The 18,598-nt window shown below is 29.2% G+C and overlaps 1 protein-coding gene across 1 annotated transcript in view; it reads left to right on the top strand.

Annotated features, from left to right (window-relative positions):
* The window catches only part of LOC145317810 (uncharacterized), a 177,948-nt gene that overhangs the window by 102,144 nt on the left and 57,206 nt on the right, over window positions 1-18,598 (top strand). The window contains exons 6-9 of the mRNA XM_080159078.1: window positions 5,923-6,064; window positions 10,227-10,288; window positions 10,790-10,839; window positions 14,316-14,388. Of these exons, the coding sequence (XP_080015204.1) occupies window positions 5,923-6,064; window positions 10,227-10,288; window positions 10,790-10,839; window positions 14,316-14,388 (327 nt within the window). The remainder of the gene's footprint in view (window positions 1-5,922; window positions 6,065-10,226; window positions 10,289-10,789; window positions 10,840-14,315; window positions 14,389-18,598) is intronic.

Raw genomic sequence — 18,598 nt, 5'->3', positions numbered from 1 at the left:
TTTTAACAACAAATTTTCATGTGATCTAATCATCCGATTGATCTGATTTTTGGTATATTAATTCCTGAGACAACAAATTATAATGTTATAAGAGAAGCTACTCTATAATCAAGTTCTAAAAATGTAAGTATGTCCATAAACATTATCCTTTATTCAGCAGTTTTTCAACAAATTTACTTACAATTTTGATTCGACTCTTATACATTTATATTCTGATTATTCAGTTCTGACAATATACAAATGTTAATGTCCGTTTGTCCTACCGTTTCAGTGCTTTGCTTTTATGGATGTTGTCATCCTTGTTTATACATCTTTTAATGTATAAAAAATTATGTTAATGGCCAAAATGTTTTAGCCCCTCCACCTCCCCCTCATATTGTACAATCCATTTTATTTCATTAGTTGAGTTTCTGAATACGTCAAAATTGTAGTACTAGATTGTATTTGTTTTAAGAAAGTAACTTTTTCGGCCACACACTTACTCAATTTACAAAAATAAATCTTATGGAAACGTCTTTTTTATTGTTTGTTATTGCAACATAATACAACAATGTTCAGTGCAACAATAGAAATAATTTAGAGTGACTAATACAATAATTTTTCTATAGCAACAATAGAGATAATTTGAATGACTAATACAACAATGTCCAATGCAACATAAATAATTTAGAGTAACTAATATAACATTATACAATAATATTCAGTGGAACAATAGACAAATTTAGAGTGACTAATACAACATAATGTAATATATTCAGTGGAACAATAGAAATAATTTAGAGTAACTAATACAACATAATACAATAACATTCAGTGCAACAATAGAAATAATTTAGAGTAACTAATACAACATAATACAATAACATTCAGTGCAACAATAGAAATAATTTAGAGTAACTAATACAACATAATACAATAACATTCAGTGCAACAATAGAAATAATTTAGAGTAACTAATACAACATAATACAATAACATTCAGTGCAACAATAGAAATAATTTAAAGTAACCAATAAAACATAATACAACAATGTTCAGTGCAATAATAGAAATAATGTTTAGTGCAACAAAGAAATAATTTAGAGTAACTAATACAACATGATACAGTATTGATCAGTGCAACAATAGAAATAATTTAGAGTAACTAATACAAAATATTACAATAATGTTCTGTGCAATAATAGAAACAATTTAGAGTAACTAATACAACATAATACAATATAATTCAGTGCAACAATAGAAATAATTTAGAGTGACTAATTCAACATAATACAATTACATGTATTCAGTGCAACAAGAGAAATAATTTGGAGTAACTAATACTACATAATACAATAACATACAGTGCAACAATAGAAATAATTTAGAGTGACTAATACAACATAATACAATTACATGTATTCAGTGCAACAAGAGAAATAATTTAGAGTAACTAATACTACATAATACAATAACATTCAGCGCAACAGTAGAAATAATCTAGAGTATTAATACAACATAATATAATACCTAACATTCAGTGGAACAATATAAATAATTTAGAGTAATTAATACAAAATAATACAATAATGTATCAATTTCAATTGTAGAACATATAAGTAGTCATGACTTGCATTAAAAACTATTTTGACTGATTTTTAAAAATTAAATTATTATGAATAACATTGAGTATTACATCTGAAACTATTGTAAACACAGCTTAAAACATTGTTCTATGTTGTTGTAATAACAGCAATACAAATTTTATGAATTCCCCCTCTCAATGGCTAAAAAATGACAATGCTAATGTTTTCCACTCTAAATAATCTCCTTGGTTGCAGATAGATTATATTGTTGTCCTAGTAAATTACATTGCATTTACTCCAGTATTTCACACACACACAATTACACAAACACACATACACATACACAAAGATTACAAAAGCTAAACCATGACAAACAATTTTAGGTAGATTTGACCAAAAAGCCTTCTTATTTCAAACCCAAAATTATCTAGATATAATCTTTTATCATAAATGTACGTACGTATGGAGAGTTTATTTATAATAACGAGAAAATTAAATAAGGTTTGAATTGTGAACATTGATGATAAACAGTAGAAGTTTGTCTTTTTCAGACAGGCAATTTAAATATCTAAATAGTATAAGTAGTAGTAGTAATTGCTGAATAATCTTTTAGAGACAGTACATACTGTCATACCCAATTTAAAGAGAAGTCAAACTAATTATTGAATTATCTTTCTATTTGAGAGATTGCTTTTGATCAAAATAGATTGAATATCACTCACCAAAAGGAAATTAAAAGAAATTTGAGATTTTGTATCTTAATATGTTTTATCTGCTCAAGATTAAAAAAGAATAAAAAAACTTAATCACAAAAATAAGACTCACTTATTAGTAGAAAAGCACAAAAAGTAATGGACAGATAGTTGGAAAAAAATCAGTTATAAAAATTGATGCAAAGTTTTTTTTTTTAATTTTAGCAGTCTGAATTTAATATCAGCCGATAAAAATCCCCTTAAAGAAAGACTAATGAACTAAGTGCAGAGTTATTGAATAATTGCTTCTTGGGCAAAAATATAAAAAGGTGAAAAATATGACATTTTTGAAATATGAGTCTCAAATAGCATTAAAGACAGACCTATGGACCAAGTGAATAAATGCCTACTCACCAACAGAATATCCTAAGAATCAAGAAAATAACATGGACAGACAGACAGACAAAGATACTTTTAAAGTGGAAAACACAATAAAATATGTAACATTTACACACACACTCTCTCACAAATACACAATGACACATATGATAGGTGTAGTAGTATACCGGCTGTGTGTAGTGGGAATATATTAAAGATACAATTATAGATAATGGATATATCTAACAATTGGTTTCACGTGAATTATTGGTCTCTTGCAGCTTGCTACCACCCCTCAACCCACCCCCCTTTTGTTTCATTTTCTCTTGTACAGTTCCCAACTTCTATCTTTAGATGTTGTTTTGCTTTCATGATTGGACAAATTAACTTTAGAATGGTCACAGAAAGGCTATATGCTTTTTATTCTTTTAAAATGAGACAAACTATCTAAATATGTGATAAAATATGCACTCTCCTGGTAGAGGAATATTCTCCACAAGGGCTAGGTCTTGAGCTGTATTGCTCTGGAGAGGTGAGTAGATTAAAAAATCCAAAATTGTTTTTTTAATGTCATTGCTTGAGCATGGATTGGATTAGTTTTGATCTAAACTGTAGGGTTTACACTTTAAAAAGCAAAGTGATTGGTTTTAAAAAACACTCTTTATAATTGAATATCTAAAAATTTAAATTCACAACTCTAAATTATCTCTAATGCCTAATGGTATTTATTAGCATGATGTAAAGCATTTGAATATCTTGAAATCAAATTCCTAGCAAGCTTGAATCAAACTGAACTAATTAGATAGTTTCTAGTAGGGTTTTAATAAGTGTGGCTATTTTTATTTAAACATTTTTGCTAAAAATACGTTTATTAACCCATCTCTTTTATAGGGATTTTCATTCCCTCTTTTCCTCTCATCCCTCCTTTTAGTCGAATTTTTATGACGTCACACAAGACACTTTTAAGTGCTTCCAAAAAAAAACAATTTCGTTTCAACTGGACATACTGAAATGATTTAATCACAATAAAAATATCAATTATACACAAAATAATTTTTATCATTTGATACCTATATTTGCGACAACTTTTACTAAGTAGAAACTGCCAATTTTTAACAATTACAAAAGATTCCCCCTCGCCTATGTCTCACTCGGGTAAGAACTAGGGACATACGAGTAATGTATCCAACGAAGCTAGTAAAAGTAGCTGACTCAGATTATGACGTCAAAAAAAATTAACCAATGAGAGGCCAGTATACACTGTAATTGACCAATGGTAATATTTATAGTGGCCTCTCATTGGTTAATTTTTTTGACGTCTTAATCTGAGTCAGCTACTTTTACTAGCTTCGTATCCATCATTTGAGCTATGGGGGACATTGAATTAAGAAACGATACGACTATTTAATAAAAAATGTTATGACTACCATGGTTTAGCACATTCCTGCCCCTTTAATCCCTGACTCGCTGGTGAATTGTTACTTTGTAAAACAGATTTGCGTTGATGCAATTAATTTGCAACTTTTCAATCCGTGTGCAAACTATTTACGTCAGAGTTAGGTCAAAGGCGTGCGAGAGAGGGGTGAAAATTGCATTCTAAAAAATTTATGCGGGGGATGTATAGCTTAGACGTCTAATGGGATGGGGTGTAATTAAAGTTGTAGTATTTACCCCTTCTCTAAACTTTGAAACCCACTCAAAATTTAGATAAAATACATTGGATTACCCCCCTCAAACCTTTGAAACCCCTCATTTTACCGCCCATCCTAAAAATGCTTGGACGTCCTTGGTGTACTGTATACAATCACTCATATAAAAATGTGATGTGTTTACACCTCCTTAACACTTTTTTAATTAATTCTTGTATTTTAATAATTCATTCCTTTGCTTAAATATATGTATAATTAAAGGGGGTCTTAAAATCACACTTTACCACCCCACCCCCCTTATAAAATCATGTGCACGCACCTAGTCAAGAAGAATCACTATTCATTTACCAGCTTTATTCTTGAAGATTCGAAACATCTCCATAAGTCTTTAACATTGACATTGTTATTTTCCCATTGTTTAAGAACCTTGGGATCTACTGCAGTTCACGGTAAAATATTGCTGGTAACGAATATTGCTAAACAAATATGAATTTTAAAGGCTGCTAGCTGCCAAACGGCTGAACGTACAGATCATGCCTGCACATAGTTTTAAGCGGCATTAAAAGGCCTACAAATAATCTGGAATAGCCTTAAATCAATAATGCATAAATATCTTGCAGTGCAGAGAAATGCGCGAAAAAGACCTATTTTACGCGGTTTTTCTTCAGTGAAGCTTTCCCTGTGCATCATTGGATCTTGGCTATTACAGATTATTTGTCGGCCTCCTTATGCCGCTTAAAATGGTGTGCGGGTATGATCTGTACATTCAGCCGTTGGGCAGCTAGCAGCCTTAAAAATTCATAAATTTTTAGCAATATTCGTTACCAGCAATATTTTACCGTGAACTGCAGTAGATCCGAACCTTGATTTTAAGGCAGGGAGGGAGGGGACATTGGACTGGAAATTACACTGGTTATCAAAATTTTATAACCACCTTACCCTAGTGTCTAAACATTCATGGGTATAAAACTTTTGGTACTATTGTAAAGTACTGCCGAATGTCCCCTCCCTCCCTAGCTTAATTCGGTCATAATATAGACAATACACATGCTGCTGTTAAAATTGTAATTCACCTGATATTGTTATCGACATTTTGACCAACAATAATCACTAAAAAGAACACAAACCTTCAATTTAACTCTATTCTTATAATGACCACATTTGCCTTTTATTTGATAGTTAATTAATCATAATGAAACTATTAATAAACAAAAGCTTAAACAATTAATTAAAGCTATTGTGAGAGTTATTTCAAAGACTTCAAACAGCATTTGACCTCAATGAAATTACAAAGTAAGATCAAGAAATATAAAGAAAAATCAAAAGTAAGTGAGGGGAAATTAAAAGGAATATATATAATACAGGGAGGGAGGGGTCAAGTCATTTGGCTAGTATATTACACTAGTCTTTTAAAGTTTTATGAACATTTTATGAACTTTGGGGACTTTTAGTAGAGCGTCCAAACGTTTGAACACTACAGAATGGATAATTTTGTGTATCAACATTGGGGAAAGGACACCAATTTAACGACCATTGTCTTATCCCTTTAGATCCCTGCATATAATATCTGTAAAACAGACAAGAAAATATCAGAGTGGTTTAATTTCCACAAAAATATTGAAAAATCTGTTTTTATAGGCGCTGTGGGACTGGTTAATCCTGTTTCTGGTGATCTACACGGCCATAACGACGCCGTACGTGGCCGCCTTTCTGCTCAACGAACCTGGATACAATGAGCGGTCTAGCTCCAATGACCCCATTGTTGTTATAGACTTGATAGGTACGTGTTTGTAGCGTAGCTACTCTATAATTCTACTTTGTCTGTCCGTCAGTCAGTCCGTCCGTAACGCTTTAAGGAAAAATATATACAGCTGAAATTTTTAGTGAAGATTATTATGACTTAAGCGCATCTAGTCTATACATTGTTTTGTCCGCCTGTCTGTCTTTTTTAATTTCCCACCATTATGAAGATAAACAAATACGCTCCGTGTAAATTATGCTAGTCCCAATAAAGTTTTATATAAATGTTCTCTTATTCGTTGGCATAATGACTTGGGGACTTTCTAAACCTTGACAAAATAAGAGACTCAAATAAATTTAAGCAGTGATCAAGATATTTGCAATCAAGCTTACAGACAGACAGACAAACATATTGGCAGAAAATCATCCTACCAATTTCATACATATAAAAATGAAATTAAAAATGCTTTACTTTTAATAGTATTTTATTTTCATAAACAATAAAACGATAGAAGTTAAAAGTTAAAATTGACAATTTTTGGCACATTTGTGACTTTGTATTGCATCTCTATGGCATCATTACTGGGCAATCACTTACGCATTATGCTGTTTCATATTCTCACAAACAACACAATAGCAATCAAGAAAATCTGGATGTTTCACGGGGAGGCAAGGGAAATTGAGCTGTTTATTAAGCTAGTCCCCAAAGTTTTATGATAACGTTTTTTATTCGTTGGCTTATAATCTTTGGGGACTTTTATTAAATTTTGATTGGTTGTTTTAATAAGTTAATTGTCTAAACGTTTCAAACATTAATTGTAATCTACAGAATGATTAATATTGTGTATTGTCATTGGGGAGGTACACTCTTTTATCGGCCTTTGTCTTTTCCCTTTAGATCCATGTGTACTGGTGATATGATAATGTTTTAAAGAGCGGAAATGAATGAACACCTGTATGATGATAGCTTGCTGACTATTGATGTCTTATTAGGATCAGTGCAGTTTTTACAGTTAGGTACACGAACACATTACTGATAACGACGATGGCCAGTGTATTATGCAATTTTTTAATACGACAAGAATCTATTTTTATTACGGTGTCTAATAATATATTTAAAACCGCCGGAAAATAAAAAAAATTTGTAATGAGATATCAGAGAGCAAGAGGACAATGTGCTGTTTATTACACTAGTCCCCAAAGTTAATAATAACGTTTTGTATTCGTTGGCTTAACAACTTTGGGGACCTTGAGTGGTTGACTAATCTAGTAGAGTGTTTAAACGTTTCAACTACTAATTCTAATCTACAGAAGGGGTAATTTTGTGTATCATCATTGGGGATGTATATAGATTTATTGGCCATCGTCTTATCCCTTTAGATTCCAGGAATATTATACTGGTATCCCCAAGGTTTCCAGCAGTAAATAGTATTTTGTTCGTGTGACAAACTGTTTTACCCTTGTTTTTTTTATGGCTACATAAAATGCAGTTTTTTTTGCATTTTATTGTGGTGACGTAGGAATATAATTGAATGAGAATTATTACAGCATCTAGTTTAATTAAGGGGTTTAATTATTTTTACAGCTTCCTTCCTGTTTCTCATATCTAAATTTAGAATTTTTTAATTTGGCTAATTTTGTGAGCGCAGCTATTTTATAATGGTAAGGCATGGTCGACCTTTTAAGATTTGGAGAATAGTTATTTATCATATTTTCGTAATATTGTGAATGCTAGAAAGGATATTAAAATTATTTCAACAATTTTGGTCATGTGATCAAAATTTGAATTTTCCTTCTACAAATGCCCCCTTTGGGGGCGAAGTAGGTGGAAATTTAAATTTTTGTCACTTGACCTTAATATTGGTGAAATAATTTTGAATGACCTTTCTTGTATAAGCAATATTAATAAAATATGATACTTGGTTTTGTCTCACTCTTTATCTTTTTGTTAAATTCAAAAAAGTAAGTCTATCAAAAAATTTACATCATCTAAGGGTTAACAATGAATATCTCTCTGACTATTTTTCTCTATATTTCTTCCCCCTCCCCCCTACCTCACTTCTCTGTCTATTTCCTTCTCTCTCTCCTCCTCTTTTGTACGTTCATTTATACAATAGAGATAACCTAGAGACAGCACAAGGGCATTTTATTTACATTATGAGTCAGTTATAAATTGTTGAATATCTTAGGTTAAAGCTTTCTTTGGTGAAATATTTAAAGAAAATATTTCTTCCATCATATAATGTGAAGCATATGACACAACATATGAAAAGTTAGTTATAAATAATTTAGTTTCTTATAATAAAGTTAGCTTTCTAAAAATTATATCATTGCAAAATTTTGTTGCAAATAATGTTGCCTATAGGGCTGTATTTCATATACAACAAAAAGTGAACAAAGGTTTCTTTTTAAGAAAAAAATGGGGTCAGATTGACCATCTATGTCTAATGTTTATACCCACATCAAATATTAAATAATAATGATGTACAGTAGGGTGGATCAATTTTGGACATTGTATTTGTAATCAACATTTACAGTTTAAACATCATATAAGAAACCTAAATATAAAAAATTGATTTTGTCCTTGAGGTGAAATGTGGGGGAAGGTGTGCCCATGCATTAAAAAATTTTAGAAGTTTATTCTGGAGGTGCAACTTTTTTTCTTTCAAAGTATTGCTTTATGCATCTTTTTGAATTTGTCTTGTTGAGTAAAATAAGAATATCAAATTGGTTTTAAAAAATATTCATCCAAGCATGAAAAATCTTAAATTAAATGAAAATCTCCTGGTTTTTAAATTTATTTATGGATTTTTCTTGTTAGGATCAATAGTTTTAAAAGCAGATATTTTATTCTTATTCTACTCTTCAAGACAAAGTTGGGAAGGTGCATAAAGCTATACTTTGAAAGAAAAAATAATTTATCCCCCCCCTAAAAAAAAAAAAATTCTCCCCACAAGTGTCTTCCTAAAAGTTTACATGCATCAGCGAGCCTCCCCATTATCAAAAATATTTACTTTTCATTTTTTGGTCTTTTATATGATGTTCAGACAGAAAGTGTATGTAGCACATTTAAAATTAGAAAATCATTGAAAATCAAGCCACTCTAATGTATAGCATTTATTTCTTCTATTACACAGTACAAAATTATTCTTGTATTTAAATTTAACATATCATATTGGAAAAAATATTCTTGTATTTAAAATTTAAAGATCATGTTGGAAATTTTTTTACAATTTTTAAATTTTTTAATAATGTACAGCAAATTATTTCCTTTTTATCTCATGTTTTGAAATATATAAGATAATGAGAATAAATTACAGAAATAATAAAAGTTATAAAAAAGAGAGCGTCAGGGGGGGGGGTTGAGGGGGGTTTCCCCCCTCAGGAGAAGGGGGGTTGAGGGGGGTATCCCCCCCTCAGAAAAAGCTTGGGCTTAAATCTTCAACAAATAAAGAAAACAAAATTATTTTAAAAATTTCTTTTTTAAATATTATTATTTTTATGACACTTGATTTTGAATGACAAAAAAATGTTGAAATAAATATTACCTACTGTATGAAATGTTAAATTAGAAATCAATAATAATGTTGGAAAATTTATTCTCATTTCATACTCTGAAAAAAGGAATTGACAAAATATAATAATTTTTATTCCTAACTTTTCTAATAGCATTCCTATTTCTTATTGGTTGACACTAGAATTGAAAAAAAAATAATATATATTATTTTATAACTAGAAATAAATTTGGAAAAAAATAATTTTCTTTCCCATATATTTATCATTCCCAAATCCCAAGAATCAATTTTGAAAAAAATAATTTTCTTTCCAATATTTCTATTCCTTTTTCTTATTGGACGTTATTTTCTGTCCAATGAGAGACTAGTGTTTAAATATTTTAAAGCTTATTAAAGCATTTATTTTGAATGTGATAATACCAACATTCTTTCACTAAGTGTGATAAAAAATATTAAAATCATATTTTTTGGATATATGCAACATAAAAAGCTGTCATTTATTTACAAAAAAATTTTTGGTGGTGCCTAATTTATTGCTAATTCATGCAACTAATCATATTACTTTTTTAGTTGATATCATGTTCATCATTGATATCATGATATTTTTAGTTGATATCATGTTCATCATTGATATCTTGATATTTTTAGTTGATATCATGTTCATCATTGATATTTTAATATTTTTAGTTGATATCATGTTCATCATTGATATCTTGATCAACTTCCGGACCACCTACGTTAACGACCAGGAAAAACAAATTAAATGCTGGAAAAATTTAATTAGCATAAGAAATATGAAGATACGGAAAGTGTTATGTGTGACGTCATAAAGATACGTCTCAAAAGGTAGGATGAGAGGGGGAGTAGGAAAGGAAACCCCCAAAAAAGAGATGGTTCTAGAAGTATTTTTATGACGTCACACATGACACATTCCGTATCTCCAAGAAATGTTGGCCATAATCTCTGAATAAATAATACAAAAATAATATTTTAAACATTGGCAATCCATCCCATGAAAAAAGTCGTATAATGTTAGCAAAGTTTAAAAGCTTATTATCATTTTTTTTGCATTTAATAAAGGGTATTTTAGGTAAATTTTGAAGAAATAATTTTAGATTAAAAAATTAATTTTAAATCAGTTTTAAGTTTAAATGATCTTTCTTTAAAATCCCATGCTGGATATTTCTTGATTTTAACAAAAAATCTTAAAAATTTCTAAAAGAATTGTTAGCATTTGAAATTTGTTGAAGCAGGACGAGGTGGTCAGTCAGCCTTCAAAAATCGCCGTCCATTATTTTAGGTGAGATTTAAAAAGAAGGTAATCGATGCATCTTATTTGCAAGGATATTATTTGAATTCATACTTTTTTGAATTAATTATGATGGTCACTACTATAGCTTGGCAGTTGCAGCTATAATTAAGATTAAGCAATGCAACTGCAGTGGTGACAAAAAATTCTAACTGCCGAGCCATGTTGAATATATTTAGGACATTTTTATAGTTCTTTCTCAAAATTGCTTTTAGTATTCATAACAGTAAGGTTTGGAATGTTAGACTAGGATCCAGCAGACTTAAACCGCAATAGCATCCAAAAAGGGGTAATAGTATTCCTTAAAAAGATATCTTCTTCATATAGTATCCTTGTCAATTTGTTCAATTTAGAGAAATAAAATTGAACAAAACAAAGATGTATCGTATTAGTTATTTATAGCATCGTATTGCAGACATCTTTTCGCGGGTATTAAAATGAAAAATTAGATTAAAACCAGTTTTTTTTAGCACTGAGGGACCAAAGGCCTAGGCTAACAAGACTGGTATTAATTTTATGAGTTTTGTTTTAATATTCGTGAAAAATTGTCTGTAATACGATTCTATACATGATTTTTCAGTATGAATGAGAATCGATTCTAATCTAGCGGAAATTAATCAGTTTTGAAGCCATACTGGAAAATCTATTAAAGTGTAACAAATTTTGATTCGTTTATGGAAAAATTTAAGTTAAATCAAAAGAAAGTTTTTTGTTCTAAAATTTTCTAGAAAAATATTATTGATTAAGCATTTTTTTTACATGATTTTGTACAATATAAGTATAATGTTCACAAAAAATATGCTATCAAAATTTGTTGCATTTCAAATTAAATTATGAGACTGTTGTTTAAAGATTTAAGATTTTGTATCAGGTTGGTTTAGTTTGAGACTGTATCAATTATTTGTATGTTTTACATTTATTTATTTAGTTTTATTTTTATTTTGAGAACGTTGGTTATTAATTTATTGTATTTATGCACGAAGAAAAAGTATTTGAATGTTATTGTTCAATTCAAATTCACGATAATTTTCATATTTTAAGCACTGTTTACATATAATTTATTAACCATTTATGACATTATTATTTATTATTGCTAAAATGGATTTATAAAAAGAATGGAAACAACCATAAAAGCGAAGCTCATACATTTAGAAACCAAAGCTGCACGATTCGTTATAAGTAATACCATTATTTACTACTTTAAGAAAAATTTTAATGTTTAAAAATATTTAGGTTACAAGACAAAATATTATAATACAAAAAAGTTTCTTTGTCCATGAAAACCTTAATATTGTAATTTAAATTTTTTCTCCGAGAAAATTGGTTTAAAAAGAATTTGTTTAACTTTTGAAGTTTAGACCACAAGTCCTTTACACACCACACAAGAACCAACACACACACTTGAAATTCTTGACTGACAAACAAAGAGAAAAATACATAAAATTAATACGGACTTTTTTACATAAAACATAAAAAGGTAAAAAATCGATTGTTTTAAAATATATCTTCAAGGATCAGTTATCACTTGATTTACATAAAATTGTTAAGTCAACTTTCATTTCAATAATTTTACCAAAGAGTGAGGGGACATTGAACTGTAAATAACACTTGTACCACACGTTTTTTAGTCATATTATCTTAATCGTTGACTCAAAAAGGTTTGGTCCAAACGTTTTAACAAACAACTTTGATCTTCAAAAGAAAAAATTTAGTTATCATCATTCGTGATGGACAACAATTTATCATTGATTGTCTTATCTCTCAAGATCCTGCTAAGAACAGATGTAATTTGTCATATAATTGATTTAAATTTCAAGACAAATCTAAATTTAGAATAATGTAAATTTATATATTACATAGTCATGAAATTGCAACAAACTTGCAAATTTTCATCAAATTCAGATAAATTTGCTCCTTGTAAAAACAAAACTTTCATTGGCGAGGCTTTATAGTTGATTAAAAATCAAGAAAAATCTAATTTTTATCAGATTAAAATTTTGTAATCTTACTTTTATAACATTTTTTCTCTTGAATTGAAGCATTAATTTGTGTTTGCACACATAGCAAAATATTTGTGATCAATAACGTCAGAGAGGCCATATTGACAGACCATACATTGGACACAATAAAAACTGTCCCGAATTTGTATTAATTTTGAGGAACACGACTCCAGTTACGTCATACTTTTCTTTCCCGAAAAAGGGAAGGGGGAAAGAAAAAAAAGGGAAGGGGAAGAAAAAAGAGATGGGAGAAAAGGGGTTTTTCCCCGTCTCTTTTGAAGAGATTTTTTCCCCCCCTTCCCTTTTTCGGGAAAGAAAAATATGACATCACTGGAGTCGTGTTCCTCAAAATTAATACAAATTCGGGACAGTTTTTATTGTGTCCAAACATTGCACTAGAATTGTAGAGTATCAAAGAATTATTACTGCACAAAATTATACTCTGCATCTTTTTTAATTTGCACATATTTATAATTATTATTGGAATTGTATGTTGTTTTGCACTTTAAGTATTTTATTTATTTGATTTTAGTTATGTTAATTAAATCTTTTATATTATTTTAATAAGATTTCCTATCGCTTTTGTTAATAAGAAGGTAATTCAAATATTAATACAGCGAGCGTTCATTGAAATTTTAAGGAACCTAGTAATAGTGTCTAACTTTTTATCTTTGTGACGTAACAAAAATCGAAGGATGAGAGGGTAGGTGGGAAAGGAAACCCCTAAAAAAGAGATGGATTTTTGTTACGTCACAAAGATAAAAAGTTGGACACTATTACTAGGTTCATTTTAAGACATGTCTTGGATTAAATTTTGTCGATTACCCCCAAAGTGCCTTGTTGAGCTTAGAAATCTCCACTCACAGGGTAGTCCCGCAGGGTTAAGGTCACAGCAGAGGTAAAGCATAGGAAAAAAACTACCTTTTCTCCTTATTTTCAATTTATTTTAAAGACAAGGAATTTGGTTTCTATGCCCGACAGGCACTTTGAGGGTAATTACCTGAATTTTTATCTAAGGTGTAAATGCAGATACAGGAAAAGGTGTAATCAAAGATAAACACATCTTTCCCAAATGTTGGGGGAAGATTAGTTTATCTTTCAGTTACATAACACCATGTACTTGTTATTTATTATTTACATCTTATTATAGACAGCTTTTTGGGGATAGTAAAATGATAAATTATATGATTAAAACCAGTTTTGTTAGCCCCGAAGTGCTGAAGGCACGGTCTAACAAAACTGGTATTAATCTTATGTTTTTTATTTTAATATTAATGGAAAATTATCTTTAATACGATGCTATACATAATTTTTCACAGTAGCTGAGAACCAGCTATAATCCAGCGGATATTAATTGATTTTGAAGCCATACTGGAAAAAAAACAATTCTTTATATGAGACTTAAAAGAAAGTGTAAAAATAGATAAGTTGTGTAGAGAATGTTAATGATTATTATTTGTACTTCAGAGGCTGGTTCATGATAGATCTGGTGGCCGCCATACCCTTTGATCTTCTTCTCTTTGGATCTGATACAGACGAGGTAAAAAATATATTAAAAATGCACAATAGTTTTTATTGCATCGTATTATAGACAGTTTTCCGCGGATTTAGAATTGAATAATCGTAAGATTAAAAAAAGTTTTGTAAGCCCCAAATTCACTGGCCAACTAAACTGTTATTAGTTATATGATTTTTATTTTAATATTCGTGGAAATTTGTCTGTAATATAATGCTTTAGATATTTTTTAGTATGGCTGAGAACCGGTTATAATCCAGCGGATATTAATCGGTTTTAAAGCCATACTGGAAAAGTTTTCCATTTTTTCCTCCAAATTTCTCCCTAAATTTTTCAGATTTTTCCCCTCTCTTTTCACAAGATTTTCCTAATTTTTTACCAAACTTCCCCTTCAGTTTAATTTTGCAAATTTTCAAGGAGAGTTTATTACAAAGCAATTGTGCTTCTATTATGTTTTGGTGTTTATCAATTGGCTAAAATAATTTTAATAGTTATTTGTCGCAACGTATTATTGACAGCTTTCCGCGGATATTTATATGAAAATTTATAAGATTAAAATAACTTTTGTTAGCCCGGTCAAACAAAAGTGGCCTTAATTTTATTATTTTTATTTTTATATTCGCGGATAATTGTACGTATTACGATGCTGGAAAATAAATTTGCTAATTGGTTTGCTATAGACATCTTCTACTCCATTCAAATTGAAAATGATAAAATTCTGAGACTTATAAATAGTTGTTTAAATGCAGAATAAGAAAACATTATTTAAGACTGCACTATCAGTTTGAATGCTAAAACAATATTTGTTATTTTCTCAATTAGAGGATTTTTCTAAAACTAAATTTCGAGGATTTAATTTTTAGTATTTTATCCTCTTTCTAATTGAATTAACAAACAAGAATGTTTTCTGAATGTTTAAATTATAAAAAAAAATTAACGTTAATTGATAAATTTAGAAAACAAAGACATAAAAATTATTTGGATCTAGTGCAGTTCATGGTCAAATGTACCTGGTAACGATTATCTCCAAAAATCTATGAACTTTAAAGGCTGCTAACGGCCAAACGGATCATTGGATCTTGGCTATTTAAGATTATTTATAGACCTTATTATGCTTCTAAACACGAACTGCAGGCATGACATTTAGCCGTTTGGCAGCTAGTAGCCTTTGAAGTTCATATATTTTTGGAGATAATCGTTACCAGGAACATCTTTTCCGTTAACTGCTTTAGTTCCATTTATTTCCTAATTTGAGCCTGCATTTTACGAACAATATAAGACATTTAACCCACATTAGACATTTTCTACTTTTATTTTTGTTTTAATTTAAGAAATTTAAAAAAAAAATCCTTATCTTTTGAATGTAATGCGTATATAAATTCCCCCCTTTTTCTTCTCTCTTCCCCTATTATAGTTAATTACAATTAGATTTGATTAATTGGATTTTTGGTTAATTAATTTAGATGGTCTAAGGAAATGCAATATTACCCAATTTTTTATGTTTGGAACACATACATTATTATTCAACTTTTACAACGTTCAAAGCTTTTTTTACAGTAGTATTTAAGAGTTTAGTTAGATTAAACATTTTTTCACACTCTAAGACATAATTTTATCAATAAACTGTTAATAATTTTATATGGTTTAAACTTTGTTTATCAAAGACTAAAACTTTCATTTTGTTTTATTTTTACCCAAAACTCAAGAACTTGCAATATAATAAAATAACAAAAAAGCCCCCAAAAAATTATAAAAATAAAGTGAAAATTTTGGTCTTTAATAATTGGAACCATGTTGTTGTTGTGTCTTGTGTTTTGCCCATAAAAAACACAAAGTTAATTATTGATTGATTGATTGCGGGAACTTTTAGCAGGTGGTATTTTTATTTATTATACAGTTACTATTTATATATGTGGTAAAGTCATGAAATTTGCGCTAAAATTTAATATAATTTACCCTTAAAGGACAAAAAAAAATCGAATCTGAAAATTGGATTGAAATTTTAAATGGATATTACAATTGTTTATTACACCAGATTTCCACATTCTCTAATAATATGAAACTGGCACCGGGTTAAATAACAATACCCCTCATTCTTTCTCTTTACCCCCTCCCCTCCACTCCTACTGTATAAACTAACAGACCCATGAATGGGTTCCATGTGAGCAACCTAAATTGACCATTTTCCCTGTCATAATATCCACTACATTAATTCTACATCCATTGCATTTTACCTCCAGCTTTTCCGCTAGTTGAAAATAATCCTATTTTCAAATATGATCTAGTAGATGATCATTTTGACAAAAGAAAAGTTTGAAACCAAATAGTTCTTTTTCAGGCAAAAAATTACATGATTTTACACCATATTATAAGCATAAATTAAATTTTCTTTTCAAGCTTACAGATTTAAACTTAAAAATCCTAATTAAAGTTTTTTAAATTAAGAAGATCTTTATAATGCTTATAAAAATGACGTCATGCAATACAAATGACCAATGACAGGACAATACACAGGCAGGCCATTATAAATTTTAATTTACCAATTGCAGGCCAGTCAAATTTTCAATTGACCAATGCCATGCAAGTATGAATTTTAATTGACAATGGTAGGCCAGTATGACGTAGGCACTATAAAATGCTTCAAAATTAGCATTTTTCTAAAGTTTAAAATTCTAAGGAAAACTAAAGTATAAAATCTGTTTGTTTGTAAAGAAAAATAAGACTATTGAACCTAAGAAACTTGCTTTCAGAATAATTTTAACGCTTTTTATCATTTTTTTGTACATAGGCTTTTTTTTAAAGCTGCAATTTTAAAAGAAAAGTTGCCATTAGGTTCATGGCGTTATTATTTGTACTATATTTAGATTGTTTCGTGTTTTAAATTTATTTAATAATTAATAGTAGTGTATATATATATATACAGTGTGTTTTTTTATGAGAACTTTTTTGAAAGCAATTTTTCCCCACTTATAGTTATCAGAATTTAATGATTAAGGGCTTATTTTCTTCGTTTTTTTTAACCATTTATAGAACATCAAAAAAATATTTCAGTTTTTATTAAAAAAGTGCAGAAAAATCAAAAATTCAAAACCTAGGTGTCAACATCTAAAAATGGTTTTAGCGCATTTTTCTCTTGCTCGAATCTTCTACCTTTTGCAAGAATGGCTGCAAAACGCTACAAAGTTTATATACAGAGTTAAAAATTGATACAGATACTTTTGGGAACATGTACTAAAACATATCAAAGATTGAAGGCCATATCTCAACCAATGAGGGAGTACTGGCCCCCCAAAGTCGACTACTGAAAATCCAATTTTTTTCTTGCAAAGGGAAGAAGATTTGAGCTTAAGAAAAATGCGCTAAACCATTTTTAGATGTTAATACCCAAGTTTTGAATTTTTTATTTTACTGTACTTTTTAAATAAAAACTGAAATATTTTTTTGATGTTTTATAAATGGTTATAAAAAACGAAGAAAATAAGCCGTTAATCATAAAATTCTAATAACTATAAGTGGGGTAAAATAGCTTTTTAAAAAGTTCTCATAAAAAAACACACTGTATAAATGAAATAAGAAAGAAAATGGCAAAAATTAAAGCTTAAAATTTTCTGTTATCTTGTTTCTTTAAAAAAGGTTCGTTTATGATTTGTTCATAAAAAAAAATTTGCTGGACAATCAGACATATTAAACAGAAAAATAATGGTTCATTATAAGAGCTTTGTATATAATTCATTTTTATCACACAACATTAAGATAATATTTTAATTATTTTGTTTACCAATTTTACTAAATTGCTGTGTGGTATATTAACAGTCATATCTCTCAAGTTGATAAAAGAAAAAACACTCTGGGCTAAAATAGATTATTTCATTGAAGATTGTTTTTCAATTAAATTTATTTACATTATTTTCTCTTCACAGTTGAATTTATCTAATTTTATTAAAGATTCGGATTAAATCAAAAGTACCAAGAAACATACGTTTTCTTAACTTTGTAGGTTGCTGGCGATTAAAAAAACCAATGTTCCAAGTTTATACCTAAGCCAATGATATAATGGAAATACTTTTTTCGCGCATTTTAGCAAGACGAACGTTCAATATCATATTTTGTTTGTAGGCCATGTTCAGTTCTGTACGTTGACAATAAGTTTTCATGAAATAATACCTTTCTTTGGTTTTCTTTGATTTGATCCAATTCAACTAAAATCCCACAAAAAAAATCTGATAGAAATTAT

This window comes from Acartia tonsa, chromosome 4 (genome assembly GCF_053477335.1).
Source record: "Acartia tonsa isolate MP-2025a chromosome 4, ASM5347733v1, whole genome shotgun sequence".
In the NCBI taxonomy this organism is placed as follows: domain Eukaryota; kingdom Metazoa; phylum Arthropoda; class Copepoda; order Calanoida; family Acartiidae; genus Acartia; species Acartia tonsa.
Note: the sequence above shows the minus strand (reverse complement) of the source record. Positions and strands in the feature narration are given on the sequence as shown.